The 18,457-nt window shown below is 43.5% G+C and overlaps 1 protein-coding gene across 1 annotated transcript in view; it reads left to right on the forward strand.

Annotated features, from left to right (window-relative positions):
• Positions 1 to 18,457, forward strand: part of citb (citron rho-interacting serine/threonine kinase b) — a 76,426-nt gene that overhangs the window by 46,902 nt on the left and 11,067 nt on the right. The window contains exons 16-33 of the mRNA XM_074637080.1: positions 448 to 645; positions 4,136 to 4,329; positions 7,061 to 7,196; positions 7,285 to 7,389; positions 7,712 to 7,852; positions 8,046 to 8,153; positions 8,854 to 8,910; positions 9,074 to 9,194; positions 12,112 to 12,270; positions 12,520 to 12,543; positions 13,558 to 13,728; positions 14,914 to 15,094; positions 15,228 to 15,316; positions 15,409 to 15,513; positions 15,810 to 15,979; positions 16,326 to 16,370; positions 18,015 to 18,095; positions 18,311 to 18,446. Of these exons, the coding sequence (XP_074493181.1) occupies positions 448 to 645; positions 4,136 to 4,329; positions 7,061 to 7,196; positions 7,285 to 7,389; positions 7,712 to 7,852; positions 8,046 to 8,153; positions 8,854 to 8,910; positions 9,074 to 9,194; positions 12,112 to 12,270; positions 12,520 to 12,543; positions 13,558 to 13,728; positions 14,914 to 15,094; positions 15,228 to 15,316; positions 15,409 to 15,513; positions 15,810 to 15,979; positions 16,326 to 16,370; positions 18,015 to 18,095; positions 18,311 to 18,446 (2,221 nt within the window). The remainder of the gene's footprint in view (positions 1 to 447; positions 646 to 4,135; positions 4,330 to 7,060; positions 7,197 to 7,284; positions 7,390 to 7,711; positions 7,853 to 8,045; positions 8,154 to 8,853; positions 8,911 to 9,073; positions 9,195 to 12,111; positions 12,271 to 12,519; positions 12,544 to 13,557; positions 13,729 to 14,913; positions 15,095 to 15,227; positions 15,317 to 15,408; positions 15,514 to 15,809; positions 15,980 to 16,325; positions 16,371 to 18,014; positions 18,096 to 18,310; positions 18,447 to 18,457) is intronic.

Consider the following 18,457-nt stretch of genomic DNA (forward strand, 5'->3'; position numbering starts at 1 on the left):
CTGCTCGGGTTCAACTAGAAGCCTAGATATCATGTTAAAATGATTACTGCATTATATCACTGTCCTAGATATGTGCATCATGTTATAACGCAGCAGCAGAGTTCACACTGTGGGGGCTGTTTGGTCACGTTTTGGTGTGGATGAGTAATAATATGCACAGTGCTATGCCTATATGCACCATGTAAACGAGACCTTTTCATGTAAATTGTAAAAAATCAATGTATCATTAATATCAAAACAGTCATATCTGTTCAAAGTTATTTTTAATTCCTGGCATCTACAGAAACAAAAATAAAGAAAACAAAATCATAAGGGGCAGAAATTCATTGAGAAAATCCTGATTATGGTTTATTAGTAGTTGTTTTTATTGGGTTGACATATATTGGGTGCAGAATGGGTGCTCTGTGTATTTTCCTCTCTTTAAACGGTCCTGTTGACTCCCTGCAGGTGATCACAGATCTGGAGGAGCAGCTGACTACCCTGACTCACGAGAACGCCGAGCTGAACCGCCAGAACTTCTACCTGTCAAAGCAGCTGGATGAGGCCTCTGACGAGAGGGAGGACCGGCTGCACCTCAGCCAGGATGTGGACCGGCTGCGTCGGGAGGTGGCTGACCGGGAAATGCACCTCAACAACCAGAAACAGGTACCTGGCTGGTTTCTGAGTGTTTGGAGGCTCTCTCCATCTCATGTGGTTCCTTCAGCAGAGTCAGCTGGACATTAATGTTCTATTGGAGACCCTGTACTGTAGTTAGAGGCACCGATATGGATCAGTGTTCCTACATGTGGCTCCCAGTTTAGTTAGTTCTCATGTACCAGCTTGTGGGTGATGTTTATCCTGATTGTAATGGGACATTTTGATCAGATTACACACGCGTTGTTCCTGTTTGTACTGCTTTTATTTGTATTTGTCTTATCGTCCATCTGATCTATTATATAGAGGAGTGTGTACTCTAACATGGACCAGAATTAAACCAACCATTCCTTCTCTATAACACCACTGAGCCCACCACTGAGCCCACCACTGGGCCGACTACTGAGTCGACCACTGAGCCCACCACTGGGCCGACCACTGAGTCGACCACTGAGTCGACCACTGGGCCGACCACTGAGCCCACCACTGGGCCGACCACTGAGCCCACCACTGAGCCCACCACTGAGCCCACCACTGGGCCGACCACTGAGTCGACCACTGGGCCGACCACTGGGCCGACCACTGAGCCCACCACTGGGCCGACCACTGAGCCGACCACTGAGCCCACCACTGAGCCCACCACTGAGCCCACCACTGGGCCGACCACTGAGCCCACCACTGGGCCGACCACTGAGCCGACCACTGAGCCCACCACTGAGCCCACCACTGAGCCCACCACTGGGCCGACCACTGGGCCCACCACTGAGCCGACCACTGAGCCCACCACTGAGCCCACCACTGGGCCGACCACTGGGATGACCACTGAGCCCACCACTGGGCTGACCACTGAGCCGACCACTGAGCCCACCACTGAGCCCACCACTGGGCCGACCACTGAGCCCACCACTGAGCCCACCACTGAGCCCACCACTGAGCCCACCACTGAGCCCACCACTGGGCTGACCACTACATTCTAGTAGTTTTCAGATTTAAATATCAGCTGTCATTAGTAGAATATTCAGAGTTTTGTGTTGTGTGAGACATCTAGTTCAGGTTCCTCCCCCTGCCCTCCTGCCCCCTGCCCACCTCCCATCTCCCACTCACAGCCAGTCAGACACCAGGTTTCCACTTACTCACATTATGTGATATCTCCGCACTACCTTTGACAGGTGACCTAGACATCTCTCCCAGCTCTGACAGTGTTAAGTGTAAATCAGGAAGCAGAAACCCTGGGAATGGTTCAGTATTGTTGTGTGCTGTATTGTGGATGCAGCGAGCGAGGAGGCTGTGTGATGTGAGCGCTGCCCCTGTGGGAGGATCTGTGTGTGGGCGTCCAGCAGCGCTCTCGGTCTTGCTGGTTGTGTAACAGCGATGGAAGTCATAGACGAGGGATGGGGCGGTGTGTGGGAGGGATGTGTCATCCCCATCACTCCCAGGTCGTGTCAGCTGTGGAAGCGTTGGACTTCAGAGGGCCGTGGCGTTGCTGCAGCACCAGCACAGGCTATATTTGTCTCCCAGTGCTTTGTCTAAAGACATAAAACACAGCACTTTGTGTAGGCCCTGTGAATAACTAAACCTTCTGTGCCCAAACATATCATGTAAATAACTCCACAGTAGAACCAGGGCTGACTTATTGTTTCAACTGAAGCTGCACACACTCATTTACACGGTGAGTTAGTCGTCAGACTCCAGCTATGTTGTTTAAGCTGCCGTCAAATGCTCCTCACAAGCCCCTGTGTCTGGGACGGTGATTTATTTTATGTCTGACATGTAAACCAAGAAGTCACTGTTAACCCCGCTCTCCTGTCTGCATGACGGCCTGCAGGTTGAGGCCTGTGACTGGCAGGTTGTGTTTTATATAAACTTCCCTTGCTAGCTCCAGGTCTTCCTGGCTTTGCTACAGCAGGTGAGAATAATGGAGAAAAGACAACACACTACTACCTCTGATAGTGATCCTCCATCACAGCCTCTAGTAGGCTGATATAATAGACTGAGAGACCACTGATAGTGATCCTCCATCACAGCCTCTAGTAGGCTGATATAATAGACTGAGAGACCACTGATAGTGATCCTCCATCACAGCCTCTAGTAGGATGATTTAATAGACTGAGAGACTACTGATAGTGATCCTCCATCACAGCCTTTAGTAGGCTGATATAATAGACTGAGAGACTACAGATAGGGATCCTTCAATCACAGCCTCTAGTAGGCTGATATAATAGGCTGAGAGACTACAGATAGTGATCCTCCATCACAGCCTCTAGTAGGATGATATAATAGACTGAGACTACAGATAGTGATCCTCCATCACAGCCTCTAGTAGGCTGATATAATAGACTGAGAGACTACAGATAGGGATCCTTCAATCACAGCCTCTAGTAGGCTGATATAATAGACTGAGACTACAGATAGTGATCCTCCATCACAGCCTCTAGTAGGCTGATATAAAAGACAGAGACTACAGATAGTGATCCTCCATCACAGCCTCTAGTAGGATGATATAATAGACTAGAGACTACTGATAGTGATCCTCCATCACAGCCTCTAGTAGGATGATATAATAGACTGAGAGACTACTGATAGTGACCCTCCATCACAGCCTCTAGTAGGATGATATAATAGACTGAGAGACTACTGATAGTGATCCTCCATCACAGCCTCTAGTAGGCTGATATAATAGACTGAGAATGGTAGAATGGATCTAAAGTACAGTTTTAAGGGCCCTGAACTTTAAATGAGCTCTCTCTTTAATGCTTCCTTCTCATTCTACTCCACTACATTTCTTTGACAGCTATAGTTAGTCGTTAATTTACTGCAAATTGACCAACAAATAGATTTTACATAGAAAACATATGATTGATTTCAGGTTAAAGATGAACTACCCAACAGAACGTAACAGTTCAGATGAAACAGTGAAAGTCATTTATCCATTATCCTCATCAGGGTCAGTCGATCCAGCTGAAGGCCGGATACACCCTGGACAGGTCGCCTATATGATGGTGTATATAATATACTGACAGGGGTCCTTTTTCTGCAATAAGAGTACTATTAGTTTTGAGTACTTTAGTAATATTGCTACTTTAACTTAGGCAAAGGGTCTGGATACTTGTACTACTACTACTACTATGCCGTGGTTGAGCTGTACTCTGTCGCTGCCTCCCAATCAGCCGACCCAACCCTCCTGAGGGGAAGAGGCAGGTTACCAACCCAAACCCTCCAGAGGGACAATAACTACCACCAGATCCATGAGATCCATAATCGGCTCAGTTCTTTCACAGGTTAACTTTCTGAGTCAGTCAGTGAGCAGTAGTAGTTTCTGACAACAGAAGTCCTCCGTGTCGGTACGTTTGAAGCTGTTAAACTACATTTCTCTCTTCATCTCACCTTTATGAAACTGCCTTTTTGCTGAGACCGAATGGCAGCTTGAGATGTTGAGTTGTGTCCTTATTGGCTCAGTTTGTTTATCAGATGTGTTTTTCATCTGAATCCTGTTTTGTACCAGAACCTGGAGACTCTGAAGACCACATGCACCATGCTGGAGGAGCAGGTTCTGGAGCTGGAGACCCTGAACGACGAGCTGCTGGAGAAGGAGAGACAGTGGGAGGCCTGGAGGGCAACCCTGGAGGAGGAGAAGAACCAGGCTGAGAGGAGGACCAGGGACATCCAGAGACTGCTGGACACAGAGAAACAGAACAGGTTACACCAACACACACACACACACACACACACACACTGTGTCACCATAACGCTGTGCACATTCATTCACTCGACTGAAATCCATCTAAAGTTTGCACGTCTGTTTAGAGTTTTCTTGTTCCTGGAGGTTACTGGACAAAGACGTGGAGGATGTTCTGTAGTGCAGCTACCATGCAGATTACAGTTTGTCTCAGTGGCTTTGGTTCATTTATTTAATCAGCCTTAACTTTCTCTAAACTGTCAGTGTAAATAATCACAACTGTTTGATGGAACATTACAGCTCTACTACATGTCTGTAAAGGTAGTAACTCACCACAACACTTCATTCATGCTTCTAAACCAGTTATTGTGTCAGTAAACTGGCCAACGCCACCACAATGAAACAAATTCCCATTTCTACAGCAGGTCAAAGTTTACTGGGAAAAGTTATTACTGTACAATACTGTAGTACACAGGAACAGGATATGCACATTTATATGTATACAGTACTTGTATTTGTGCGGCAATGTGTTACATGTACTGTAACCAGAAAATATACTTTTTATATTTCATGTAAAGTCAAATACAGCGAAGACAGAATATATAGGTAACACCATGTTATAGATATTTATGGTATATACCGGCTAGCTGGTGCCATTGGTATCAGCTGATGGGGACCCTTTTTAAATAAATAAATACATGTAGTCTGACAGATTGTGATAATCGAATGGATCATTTTGCATGTGACGGCTCTAACGATGAAATAATGTTCAGAAGTTGTGAAGAGGACGACGATTTCACCGAGAGTCAACTCATCAGTTCTGATCAATAAGACTCTTGACTGAATGAGAAATTATAATCTGCTGAGAACAACAAATGAATGTTCAGAGATTTGAGCTCATTGTTTAAAATAATAATTCTCATTTGAGAATTGAGCCAAAGTGGATGAGAGAAACTGTAAACTGTAGTTTTTCCAGCCATAGTGGTTTCAGTAGTCCATGATGTCCACAAGACACAGAGCAGCTACATTTATAGAAATACATAACAAACTTTTTTAGCTCTGAATGTTTCTATCAGTGTTGGATCAGCTCTCTCCGCCTACACACACTGAATGCAACAGGTTTGGCCAGATTCTCTAGGGTTTGTCAAAAGGTATTCTGGGAAATATATGAAATTATTTTCTGAGTTGGTGTAGGCAGGGTGCATGATGAGAGCTGGCTGCACAAAAAGGAGATTAAAAAACAGATAGAATAAGTTATTTAGGTGCTTTCTTTCTTTAACCCTAAACTGAACTCAGTGTGTGTGTGTAACTCGGAAAAGAAAGTTTGGAAACTTGTGTTTGGTGGATTATTTCTCTGTTGTTACAATGCTAATTGGCATTGTATTTTACATCGTTGGAAAGCCTGTTTATTTACCTTCACAATGATGTCCAACTTGTAAGGATCATGCATTTGTGGGATGAGCAGCACAGCTGATTATGTGGGGAGCGCCCAAGAAAAATTTGCAAAAATGCTCTGTCAATGGTAAACAGTGTATTCTCCTGTTGGTATTGACTCTTGTTTTGAGTTGTTTGGTGGATTGGATGATTGAACTCTCTATCAGTAACAAGGAACAAACAAGACATATTGGCTATTTTACACTTTATTCATTTAATCCACCGTCAGGAGCCTCAGTAGCGGTGGAAGATCCATACGCAGCCACAACAGCCTGGCACCTCCTCCTCATGCTGGTCACCAACCTGGTCACACGTTGCTGTGGGATGGCGTTCCATTCCTCAACCAGGATTCGTTGCAGGTCAGCCAACGAGGTTGTGTTGGTCACTCTAACACGTACAGCACGCCCAAGCTGATCCCACAAGTGTTGAATTGGGTTGAGGTCTGGACTCTTGGCAGGCCGTTCCATTCTCTCTACTCCCACATTGTGGAGGTAGTCTGTGATAACCCTGGCTCTGTGGGGGCGAGCATTGTCATCTTGGAGGATGAAGTTAGGTCCCAGATTGTGGAGATATGGGATCGCCACTGGCTGCAGAATCTCATCCTGATATCTCACTGCATTGAAATGGCTTTCAATGATGACAAGCCTTGCTTTGCCAGTGACATCATTGAGGGAACACACAACCACGCTGGCTGACCTGCAACGGATCCTGGTTGAGGAATGGAACGCCATCCCACAGCAACGTGTGACCAGGTTGGTGACCAGCATGAGGAGGAGGTGCCAGGCTGTTGTGGCTGCGTATGGATCTTCCACCACTACTGAGGCTCCTGACGGTGTATTAAATGAATAAAGTGTAAAATAGCCAGTATGTCTTGTTTGTTCCTTGTTACTGATAGAGAGTTCAATCATCCAATCCAACAAACAACTCAAAACAAGAGTCAACACCAACAGGAGAATACACTGTTTGCAAATTTTTCTTGGGCGCTCCCCACATAATCAGCTGTGCTGCTCATCCCACAAATGCATGATCCTTACAAGTTGGACATCATTGTGAAGGTAAATAAACAGGCTTTCCAACGATGTAAATACAATGACCATTAGCATTGTAACAACAGAGAAATAATCCATCAAACACAAGTTTCCAAACTTTTTTTCCCGAGTTTATATATATTATATATTATATATAATAACAACTGTACATCATTACAAAAAAAGCCAATAAAAGCATTATAGCTGAGCTGCAGCAGTAAACACTCAGTTTGACTGAGAATAATGAGAATCACTGTCGTCATTGGTTGCTTGGTTTTCTGCTCGTCAGGCTTCGTTCAGAGCAGCGCAGCTCCGAGTCTCGCCAAGCGGTGGAACAGGCCGTTAAGGAGCACAAAGCTGAGATCCTGGCCCTGCAGCAGGCCCTCAAAGACCAGAAACTCAAAGCTGAGAGCCTCACAGACACTGTAAGCATGTTCACACTGTTGAATAAGTATTCAGCATCTTTCTGACCAGCAGATGTTACAGTAAACTCTTCCTGCTCTGTGTTCTCAGCTGAATGATCTGGAGAAGAAGCATGCAATGCTGGAGATGAACGCCCACAGTTTGCAGCAGAAGCTGGAGAGTGAGAGGGATCTGAAGCAGAGGCTGCTGGAGGAGGTACGTCCTGTATTCATGCCATCCATCTCTAGTGTTTTCTTTTATGCATTATGATCACATTATACATGTTTAAATCTTTTCTTCCTTTTAGATTTATACCTCTGCTGCAAATCAATCGGCAGAATAGAAAAATGAACTTGACAAACTTTCTGTTTGTTAAATGGACTTGCATTTATATAGCGCTTTTCTAGTCTTCCGACCACTCAAAGCGCTTTGTTTGTAAAGTTACATCCATAACAAAAGCTGAAAGGCTTCACTGGTTGTAAGAAGTGCACGTGTCAAAGTCCCAGCTGGTGATGTAACAGCTGTTTTACCTCCACAGCAAGAGAAGCTGCAGCAGCAGATGGACGCCCAGAAGACCCACATCTTCCGTCTGACCCAGGGGCTGCAGGACGCTCTGGACCAGACCGACCTGCTGAAGACTGAGAGGACGGACCTGGAGTACCAGCTGGAGAACATCCAGGTGCTGCTACACACACATCCGAGATTAGAGCTGTTGGACTTGTGTCGTCTGTCTTCACTGTTGTGTCACATGGTGTTAATAGCGAGAGACACATAAACTCAGCGTACTGTACGTCCCCGTTCTCTCTGTGTGAACTGAAATACTTGAGGAGACATTCATGGCAGTAGTGATGTTCACTTAGCTCCACCTGCAGGCTGTGTACTCCCATGAGAAGGTGAAAATGGAGGGGACCATCACCCAGCAGACCAAGCTCATAGACTTCCTCCAGGCCCAGGCTCACGGGGGCTCCAAGAAGAAGAAGGTCAGACCACATCATGGATTTATAACTGCTCTGTCTTCCTACACAGGTCTGTGTGTTTAAAGTCCTAAACCCAGTAGGAAGTATTATTAAAGCAGATAGCGAGGATGGTACTTTCTCCACAGAGACAACGAAGTAGACTGATTGCACGTCTGGATGTCTGAGATAGCAAAGTGACGATTAATTAGTAAAGATTAGAAAAATTAATAAAGTCATTCATTAGATATTTTAGAATGTGTTTAAAAAATGTGGAAGGCTTTGACACGTTTCATAATTACTTGAATTCAGGACATCAATGAATGAGTCACTTTATTCATAAACTGTCATTTACAGCCTATTTGCCCATTCAGAGAGAGGTGTAGCTCATCTCCATATAGAAACTGATTTAGAGTTTGTTTAGCATTTGCAATAATATACAGTATATTTGGCGGTATGGCTCTGTTCCCCCCTGCCCACAGGCAGGGAGAGCAGCAGCAAAGACCCCCGGGTGGAGGTGGGCTGTGAGGCAGGCTAGAGCATCTTAAATAAGGCATAGAGGGGAATCAGCTGATGCATCAGCCATGGATGGATTGGGCTGGCTTAAGATCAGCTGCTATCAGCTGATTGGGCTGTGATATGAGCTGAGCTTGACTTGGTGGCACTGCCTGAACTAACGCTACGCTCAGTGAGAGTCAGTGAACACCATGTTGGTTCTCTGTCTCAGGGTCTGTTTGGACGCCGTCGAGAGGACCTGCTGGCTGCCATGGCTGCTCAGGCCCAGGCCCAGGCCCAGGCCCAGGCCCAGGCCCAGGGTCAGGGTCAAGGTCAGGGTCAGGGTCAGGGTCAGGGTCAGGGTCAGGGTCAGGGTCAGGGTCAGGGTCAGGGTCAGGGTCAGGGTCAGGGTCAGGGTCAGGGTCAAGGTTTCCCCGGTGCCCTCCATCCAGCCGGTGCCTCTACAGTACAGCGACATGAAGGTAGCTCTGGACAAAGAGCGCTCTCGCTGCTCTGACCTGGAGGACGCCCTGCAAAAGATGAGAGCGGAGCTGCGATCTCTGAGAGAGGAAGGTGAGACTTTATGTGCTCTGATTAACTACTACTAACATGATCTAACATGATCTAACAAGATCTTACATTATCTAACATGATCTAACATGATCTACCATGATCTAACATGATCTAACATTATCTAACATGATCTACCATGATCTAACATTATCTAACATTATCGAACATGATCTAACAAGATCTAACATTATCTAACATGGTCTAACAAGATCTAACAAGATCTAACATGATCTAACATGATCTAACAAGATCTAACATGATCTAACAAGATCTATCAAGATCTAACATTATCTAACATTATCTACCATGATCTAACATTATCTAACATTATCTAACATGATCTAACATGATCTAACAAGATCTAACAAGATCTGACATGATCTGACATGATCTGACATGGTCTGACATGGTCTGACATGATCTGACATGATCTGACAAGATCTAACATGATCTAACAAGATCTAACATGATCTAACAAGATCTATCATGATCTAACAAGATCTAACATGATCTAACAAGATCTAACAAGATCTAACATGATCTAACATGATCTAACAAGATCTAACATGATCTAACATGATCTCACTTGATCTGACATCATCTGACAAGATCTAACATGATCTAACAAGATCTAACATGATCTAACATGATCTAACAAGATCTAACAAGATCTAACATGATCTAACATGATCTAACTTGATCTGACATCATCTGACAAGATCTAACATGATCTAACAAGATCTAACATGATCTAACAAGATCTAACATGATCTAACTTGATCTAACAAGATCTAACTTGATCTAACAAGATCTAACATGATCTGACATCATCTGACAAGATCTAACATGATCTAACATGATCTAACATGATCTAACAAGATCTAACATGATCTGACATGATCTGACAAGATCTAACATGATCTAACAAGATCTAACAAGATCTGACATGATCTAACAAGATCTAACATGATCTAACAAGCTCTAACATGATCTAACATGATCTAACATGATCTAACAAGATCTAACAAGATCTGACATGATCTAACATGATCTGACAAGATCTAACATGATCTAACATGATCTAACATGATCTAACAAGATCTAACAAGATCTGACATGATTTAACATGATCTAACAAGATCTAACAAGATCTGACATGATCTGACAAGATCTAACATGATCTAACATGATCTAACATGATCTGACATGATTTAACATGATCTAACAAGATCTAACAAGATCTGACATGATATAACATGATCTAACAAAATCTAACAAGATCTAACATGATCTAACATGATCTAACAAGATCCAACATGATCTGACATGATCTAACATGATCTAACATGATCTGACATGATTTAACATGATCTAACAAGATCTAACAAGATCTGACATGATATAACATGATCTAACATGATCTAACAAGATCTAACATGATCTGACATCATCTGACAAGATCTAACATGATCTAACAATATCTAACATGATCTAACAAGATCTAACATGTTCTAACAAAATCTAACAAGATCTAACATGATCTAACATGATCTAACTTGATCTGACATCATCTAACAAGATCTGACATGATCTAACAAGATCTAACATTATCTAACAAGATCTAACATGATCTAACATGATCTGACATGATCTAACAAGATCTGACATGATCTAACAAGATCTAACATGATCTAACATGATCTGACATGATCTAACAAGATCTGACATGATCTAACAAGATCCAACATGATCTGACATGATTTAACATGATCTAACAAGATCTAACAAGATCTGACATGATCTAACATGATCTAACAAGATCCAACATGATCTGACATGATTTAACATGATCTAACAAGATCTAACAAGATCTGACATGATTTAACATGATCTAACAAGATCCAACATGATCTGACATGATTTAACATGATCTAACAAGATCTAACAAGATCTGACATGATCTAACATGATCTAACATGATCTGACATGATTTAACATGATCTAACAAGATCTAACAAGATCTGACATGATATAACATGATCTAACATGATCTAACAAGATCTAACATGATCTAACTTGATCTGACATCATCTGACAAGATCTAACATGATCTAACAATATCTAACATGATCTAACAAGATCTAACATGTTCTAACAAAATCTAACAAGATCTAACATGATCTAACATGATCTAACAAGATCTAACATGTTCTAACAAAATCTAACAAGATCTAACATGATCTAACATGATCTAACTTGATCTGACATCATCTAACAAGATCTGACATGATCTAACAAGATCTAACATTATCTAACAAGATCTAACATGATCTAACATGATCTGACATGATCTAACAAGATCTGACATGATCTAACAAGATCCAACATGATCTGACATGATTTAACATGATCTAACAAGATCTAACAAGATCTGACATGATCTAACATGATCTAACAAGATCCAACATGATCTGACATGATTTAACATGATTTAACAAGATCTAACAAGATCTGACATGATTTAACATGATCTAACAAGATCTAACAAGATCTGACATGATCTAACATGATTTAACAAGATCTAACAAGATCTGACATGATTTAACATGATCTAACAAGATCTAACAAGATCTGACATGATCTAACATGATTTAACATGATCTAACAAGATCTAACATGATTTAACATGATCTAATATTAAATATGATCGAACATGATCTGACATGATCTTCTCTGAACAACAGAACATAGTTGACTCAGCATGATCAAACAATGTATCACACACACACACACACACACACACACACACACACACACACACACACACACACACACACACGCACACACACACAAACCCACGCACACACACATCTTGTATATAAGAAAAGCTCAATAAATGAATCGTGCCCCCCCCCAGCGCTGCAGTATAAGGATCATGGTAACTCTGCCAACCCGGCTGCAGCACGCCAGCAGATGATCCTGTCTGCCATGGTGAAGTCTCCTGAGCACCAACAGGGCCCGACCAACCTGGCGCCCTCCAACTCAGAGCGCCGGAAGGCCACCGCCACACCCGAGGGTGAGTGAGGGAAGGGATGATGTTTACTGAAACGCAGCTTTTTCTCTCTAACAGACACATACATGGTTCAGGTTCATATCTTCATACTTGACACATACTGGCCCTTACCTGCACACACACACACACACACACACACACACACACACACACACACACACACACACACACATGGATACACACATATGATGTCACTCGCCAAGCTTCATTTATGAAACTCTTACTATCCTTTTTCTTTCACACACCTTTCAGAGAGAAGGAGGGTCACTTTTGAAAGTAAGTTGTCCAAACGAATGGTTTCCTCAGTTTGGTCTCCTTTTGCCTCATCCACATCCTTGAAAGGCCAGATTTTAAAAGCTCTGCACTTGTATGATAATGTCAGATCCCCCCAAGCTGGTCAGGGGAAGCTGAGAAATCTTCAAGTGCACAGCTTTAGAAATCTGAAGCATTTTATCTCGGTTGCTGAAGCTTAGCCAATCTGCTCTTTACGTCACTACAGTCCCACCTGAACTTCACATCATACACTGACAGAGATGCACCATGTGATAAACTCTGCAATGCACAAAACACTGTTTGAACCCACACTGTAAAAACTAGCTAAAGGCATTATTCAGTCATACAAAACAGTCAAAGTTACCACAACAACAACACAGTAAATCCTGGACCTCCCCCTATCTTAATCTCAAGATTATAAACTGATATTAACTCAACAGAAAGAAGAAGTAAAAGGAGAACAGAAGTAGAAAGCAACAAGAACATCCAACAGAAATGTAAAGTAGACATGAAAACACAATGTAATTATTGTAATTATATAAAACATGTTGCTAACATCAACACACTTAGTTAACTAATTCATGTTTATTATGGGAAAGAAAAACTACAGAAAATCCATAACTTCTCATCTGAGTTGTTGCTTTAATGTGCATTTTTCAATTCAAAACATGTTTCAATAATTATCTATAAGTAAATATTTGTGTTTGAGACCACATGCTTTGGTGTGCAAACCGAGTAGGAAACATTGTTCCTGACTGGATAATGCCTTTAAAATGCAGCAGTGAGTGGGCACAAGCACAAGGGATTGATCAAATCAATATTCTTGTACAAGCATCTTTGTCTCCAGAGTTTACTTGCTTATGCATTTTTGCTAAACATCTTCCTGTTGTTTTGGAAACCTTCTTTTGTTGGACTGATTTCATAGCAGTATGGCATGGTGCACTGAGGGTCTGAAGTGATGTTACTATAGCTGCCACAACAGGACACGTCCTCACTGTGTCCCCTGACTGTATTCAGAGTTCAGCCGTCGTCTGAAGGACAGTCAGAGAGACAGGGACAGGGAGAGAGAGAGGGTGGTGCACCACAACACGCCTCACCGCTTCACCGTGGGACTCAACATGAGAGCTACCAAGTGTACCGTGTGCCTGGATACGGTGCACTTTGGTCGCCAGGCTGCTACCTGTCTCGGTGAGTTACACATCCTCGATCCATAATCCATAATCCATAAAACTGTGGCCTGAACCAAGGATCCCTAAGCTGGGTATTGGCAAGAATCTGGCGATATGATACGTATCATGATACAGTGGTAACTTTTCAATATATTGTGATATATTGCGATACTGTAAGCAAGGCGATATATGGCGATTTTTTCAAATGTAATGTTAGGAAAACTGTCGTCGTATGAAGACACACCACCATATGTATCAAATCTGAGATAAAAAAGTCACTATGTGAAATGTCTCCTATGGGGACTAACATCATCACACATGAATACAGTTGGGCTCATTGGATCCACCAGAGTCTCAACACTGACCCCAGGATGCAGAAATATTCAAATACACCATTTTAGAATAGGAGACAATAACACATTTATACTGCATGTGATTATCATAAAGTGGGCATGTCTGTAAAGGGGAGACTCGTGGGTACCCATAGAACCCATTTACATTCACATATCTGGAGGTCAGAGGTCAAGGAACCCCTTTGAAAATGGCCATGACAGTTTTTCCTGCTAAAATTTAACATAACTTCGTAGCGTTATTTAGCCTCCTTCCTAGCGAGCTATGGTTGTTACCAGTGGATTCATGAGGTTTTCTAGTTTCATTCATTTCACTCTAGTTTTAAAACTGAGCCTCCGAAAGACAGAATAGCAGCCGGGTCCGCCAGCAGGCCTTTTTATAACATTGCATTTTTGTGTCTGAGACCAGGATTTGAATCTTTCATTTCAAACTTAGAAAAATGACGAAAAAAAAAACATGTGAAAGAAGTCTGTTTTATCCATAAAAGAACTGATTACAAACTAGAGAGCATCTTGTGATAGATCATCACCAGCCGCGACGCCAAATCAGGTATGGCCCCTTCCCAACTTCCAGCGCCCTTGCTCAGACCACACCCATCTTCAAACTCGGCCTTCGTTTTGATCTCAACTACACACCTGTAAAGTTTCAGACTGTATCCTGCACGGCTGTGACGCTATCACGGTGACTAAATCTGTCCACACATAGATGCATCGCTGTCGCGGCTGGTAAATACTACATTTACATTTTTCATATGCAGGTTTTAAGATGTTTAACTGTGCCGGTGGTGGCAGAGGAACCTAAAGCTTGTGTGGCGTTGCTCTGTATAACAATGTTTGTTTGTTTTTATCCTCAGAATGTCATGCTTTGTGCCACCCAAAGTGCTCCCCCTGCCTTCCAGCCACATGTGGCATGTCCAGCGACTGTTCCCTGCATCTGTCGGAGGGTCTGTGTCGGGACAAAGGCAGCTCCCCAGGCCAGCAGCTCAAAGAGGCCAGCGGACACATGCACCTGGAGGGCTGGATGAAACAGCCCAGGTTAGCTGTCGTTGAGCTAAGCTTTTCTCTCACCAGTTTAAAAAAAGACATTTGTAGAGTTTCCTGTAAAAACAGTTGGATCCACTTCATCATGGATGCTTTGTAGTAATGCAGCTGCCTTGTGTGTTTGCAGGAACGGGAAGCGAGGCCAGGGCTGGGAGAGGAAGTACATGGTCCTGGATGGGACTAAAGTGTCCATCTACGAGATAGAGCCCAGAGAAGGTTTCTCTCTTTTAGCTGTGTAACACAGCAACATGTCATAGACCTATCAGAGCAGATGAGTTTCCATGCCTTTCTCTCTGTGTGTTATTCAGACTCAGTCAAGCCTCTGGAAGAGTTTGACCTGTGTTTGTCCGATGGAGAGGTGGTTGTTCATGGAGCAGTCGGGGCGTCGGAGCTACCCAGCACTGCCAAGTCAGGTACAATAGACAAAGTTTGCTGTTCTTACCTTCCTAACATTGATTTACATGTTTAAAAATCTCTCTTTATCCCATTCTCTGCCTTTCACCTTTCAGAATTCTCCTCGCCAGTGTTATTGTCATATTCTATACTTCTATAGAAATGTATTTTAACGTATTTATTGTTCTCCAAGTTTGGCCTGGAGACCCCCAGGGGTCACGTCCAGGGTTCCAAAGAGTCCCAGTAAAATGAAGCATGACTGTAATTAAGTGTAAATTCTGAAGGAAAAACCTTCCTCATGTTTCCTGTGTGTCAGATGTTCCCTACGTCCTGAAGCTGGAGTCCCGTTGTCACCCTCCCTGCTGGCCTGGACAGTCACTTTACTTCATGGCTCCCAGTTTCCCAGACAAACAGCGCTGGGTGGCCGTCATGGAGTCCGTGGTGGCGGGGGGGCGAGCCTCGCGGGAGAAGGCCGAGGCCGATGCAGTGAGTATCTCTGGAGCGAGCCAGCGGCGACTGGGCTGTCAGAAGCTGTTATGAGCGCAGTCCCAGATGGCGGTGGTGGTAGACTGGCTGTTTAACTGTGTGGCGGCTGTTCAGGAGTTGGAAATGAATTATAAGACGTTTAACGGGTGACCTCCAGTTCACTTATATGTGTCGTTAATTGTCCCCTTCTTCTCTCTTCTCTTTCCCTCCTCTCTCTCTCTCTCTTTGTCTTTCTCTCTGCTGTTTGTTGCTTTTTCATCATGCCACCTTGTATGTCCCGTATATGGGCGTGTTTTGTTGATTTGCTCTATTCTGCCCATTTCACTGGGTTTCATTGCACACATAGGCTGCTGTGTCCAAAAGACAGTCGGTTCTGTCTCCTCTGGTCCAGGTAAACAGTTACCGAGATAAAGACGTACGACTCACTGACACACACACACCCCTGCACATCGTTGCCGAGGCACGCAGTAGTGCATGTGTCACTGTGTCATTGTGTTGGTTGGTCACCTCCCCCCCGCTCTCACCTCACCTGCTGTGACCACGCCTCACTCTCACTGTCCTCTGCTGCACCGTCATGTCCTTTGCTAACTCTGTGTCCATGTAATAGTCTAAATGTTGCTGAGATCTGTCTCTGGTGTCCTCACCAAGATGTGTAATCATCTTTGGGAGGATCCCCTCCAGAGGACCAGGGATCACACAGTGGGTTTCTACCTGCTGGTGTACTCGTCTGTGTTTTGACACTGCTGCCCCTTTGCACACTCTGTAGAGACTGGGACTCAAGTCACGTGACTCGGACTCATCTGGGACACACGAGTCACGACCTGGCCAACGTAAACTTGGCTTATACGTACGGTTTTTAACGTGCGACTCGATGATTTCCCATTCTGCTATTGGCTGTTCATCAACAGGTGACTTCAGGTCAGCCAGTCGAGAGTGAGCTACCTCATGCTATTACACTTCATTCATCATGGAATACATATTTATAAAGATGATGCCAGTTGAGCATTATTAGTAATATCAGTAATGTTATATTATTATTGATGGAAGTTAAATTGTGAATCTTTGAGTTTTAGGTGTAAAAGTTATTGTGTAGCTTTGGATTACACTTTAAGATTAACATATTCAATTTGATATTTAATGTTTTTCTCAGCTGTTTGGTGGAGAATATTTGAGTTGTGATTTCTTGTTAGAAAATGAGTTGTACTCAACTCAACCTGATAGCAGAAGTATGTTAGACCGAAAACCATATCTTTACACTACTGAGGTAATACTGGTAATAAATACACATTTAAACACCTTCACTAATACTGGTTGTGACCAGTGTAGGAGCCAGGTGGTGTATGGGGTCTCCTGGGGATACTTGCTTATGAAATGTATAAGTAGGAACCAGTCTTGGCCGGGTCAGGTGTTCCGCCAGGAAGCATAACCAGTTGTTGACCACTGAGGCAGCGTGTCGCTGTCAGTTACCTGTATATTGTTTGTTTGATACTATTAGAGTGAACGTGTAATCGAGTTAATGGAGAAGCTTCATGGAAATGAAACAAACGCAGTGTTCAAGCATAAAGTGTGTTTCAGACTTTGATTGTACACGGTAACGTTAATCAGTGCGTCAGTCAGGTGAACCTGTTGCAACAGCTCAGATGCATAAAGCTCGGCTGAGCCTCTACAACCTGTTTACTCTAAAGTCGGCAGTCTGTGTCCAGACTGAAGTGAACAGGAAACGAGTTTGTGTTAAATGTAAAATGTTATTTTCTTTGTGCAAAACTTAATGTAAAACAAAGGTATAGAGATTGTTGAAAGAGTGTTTTTACTGTAAAAGGACGTGTGAGCTGGTCGAGGTGGAGAATCACCTGGTGGTTAAAGGGTTAATAATGACTTGTGACTGGACTTGAAACTGCAGACTGACTTGTGACTTAGTCCCAGCTCTGACCCTGTTATCCTGCACAGTGTGTTCTGCTGCTCTGCTGCCTCCCCGTGAGGTCGCGTAGAGGTCGTGACCCTGCTGACCCCTGACCCCCCCTCTCTGCTCTTACAGAAGCTGCTAGGAAACTCTCTCCTGAAGCTGGAAGGAGACGACAGACTGGATATCAACTGCACCCTCCCCCTCACCGATCAGGTACGGCTCTTCATCACATTTACTGGAGAGTACTGGCCGTGTGCACAAACATATTTTACTTTATTTCTTAAGTCGTTAGACGTGTTGATCATTCTTTTATCCTCAGTAGACGTTATACTGAACAGTAGAAGGATGTTAATCCAGCACCATGTTCACCAGATGGATTCTGCTTCTGATGATGATGTTGATGATGATGTTTTCTTGCTGTGCTGCAGATAGTTCTGGTGGGCTCTGAAGAGGGTCTGTACGCCCTGAATGTGATCAAGAACTCTCTGACTCACATCCCTGGCCTGGGATCAGTCTTTCAGATCCACATCATCAAAGAGCAGGAGAAGCTGCTGATGATCGTCGGTGAGATGTCC

The sequence above is a fragment of the Sebastes fasciatus genome, chromosome 6 (assembly GCF_043250625.1).
Source record: "Sebastes fasciatus isolate fSebFas1 chromosome 6, fSebFas1.pri, whole genome shotgun sequence".
NCBI classification, from domain to species: Eukaryota; Metazoa; Chordata; class Actinopteri; order Perciformes; family Sebastidae; genus Sebastes; species Sebastes fasciatus.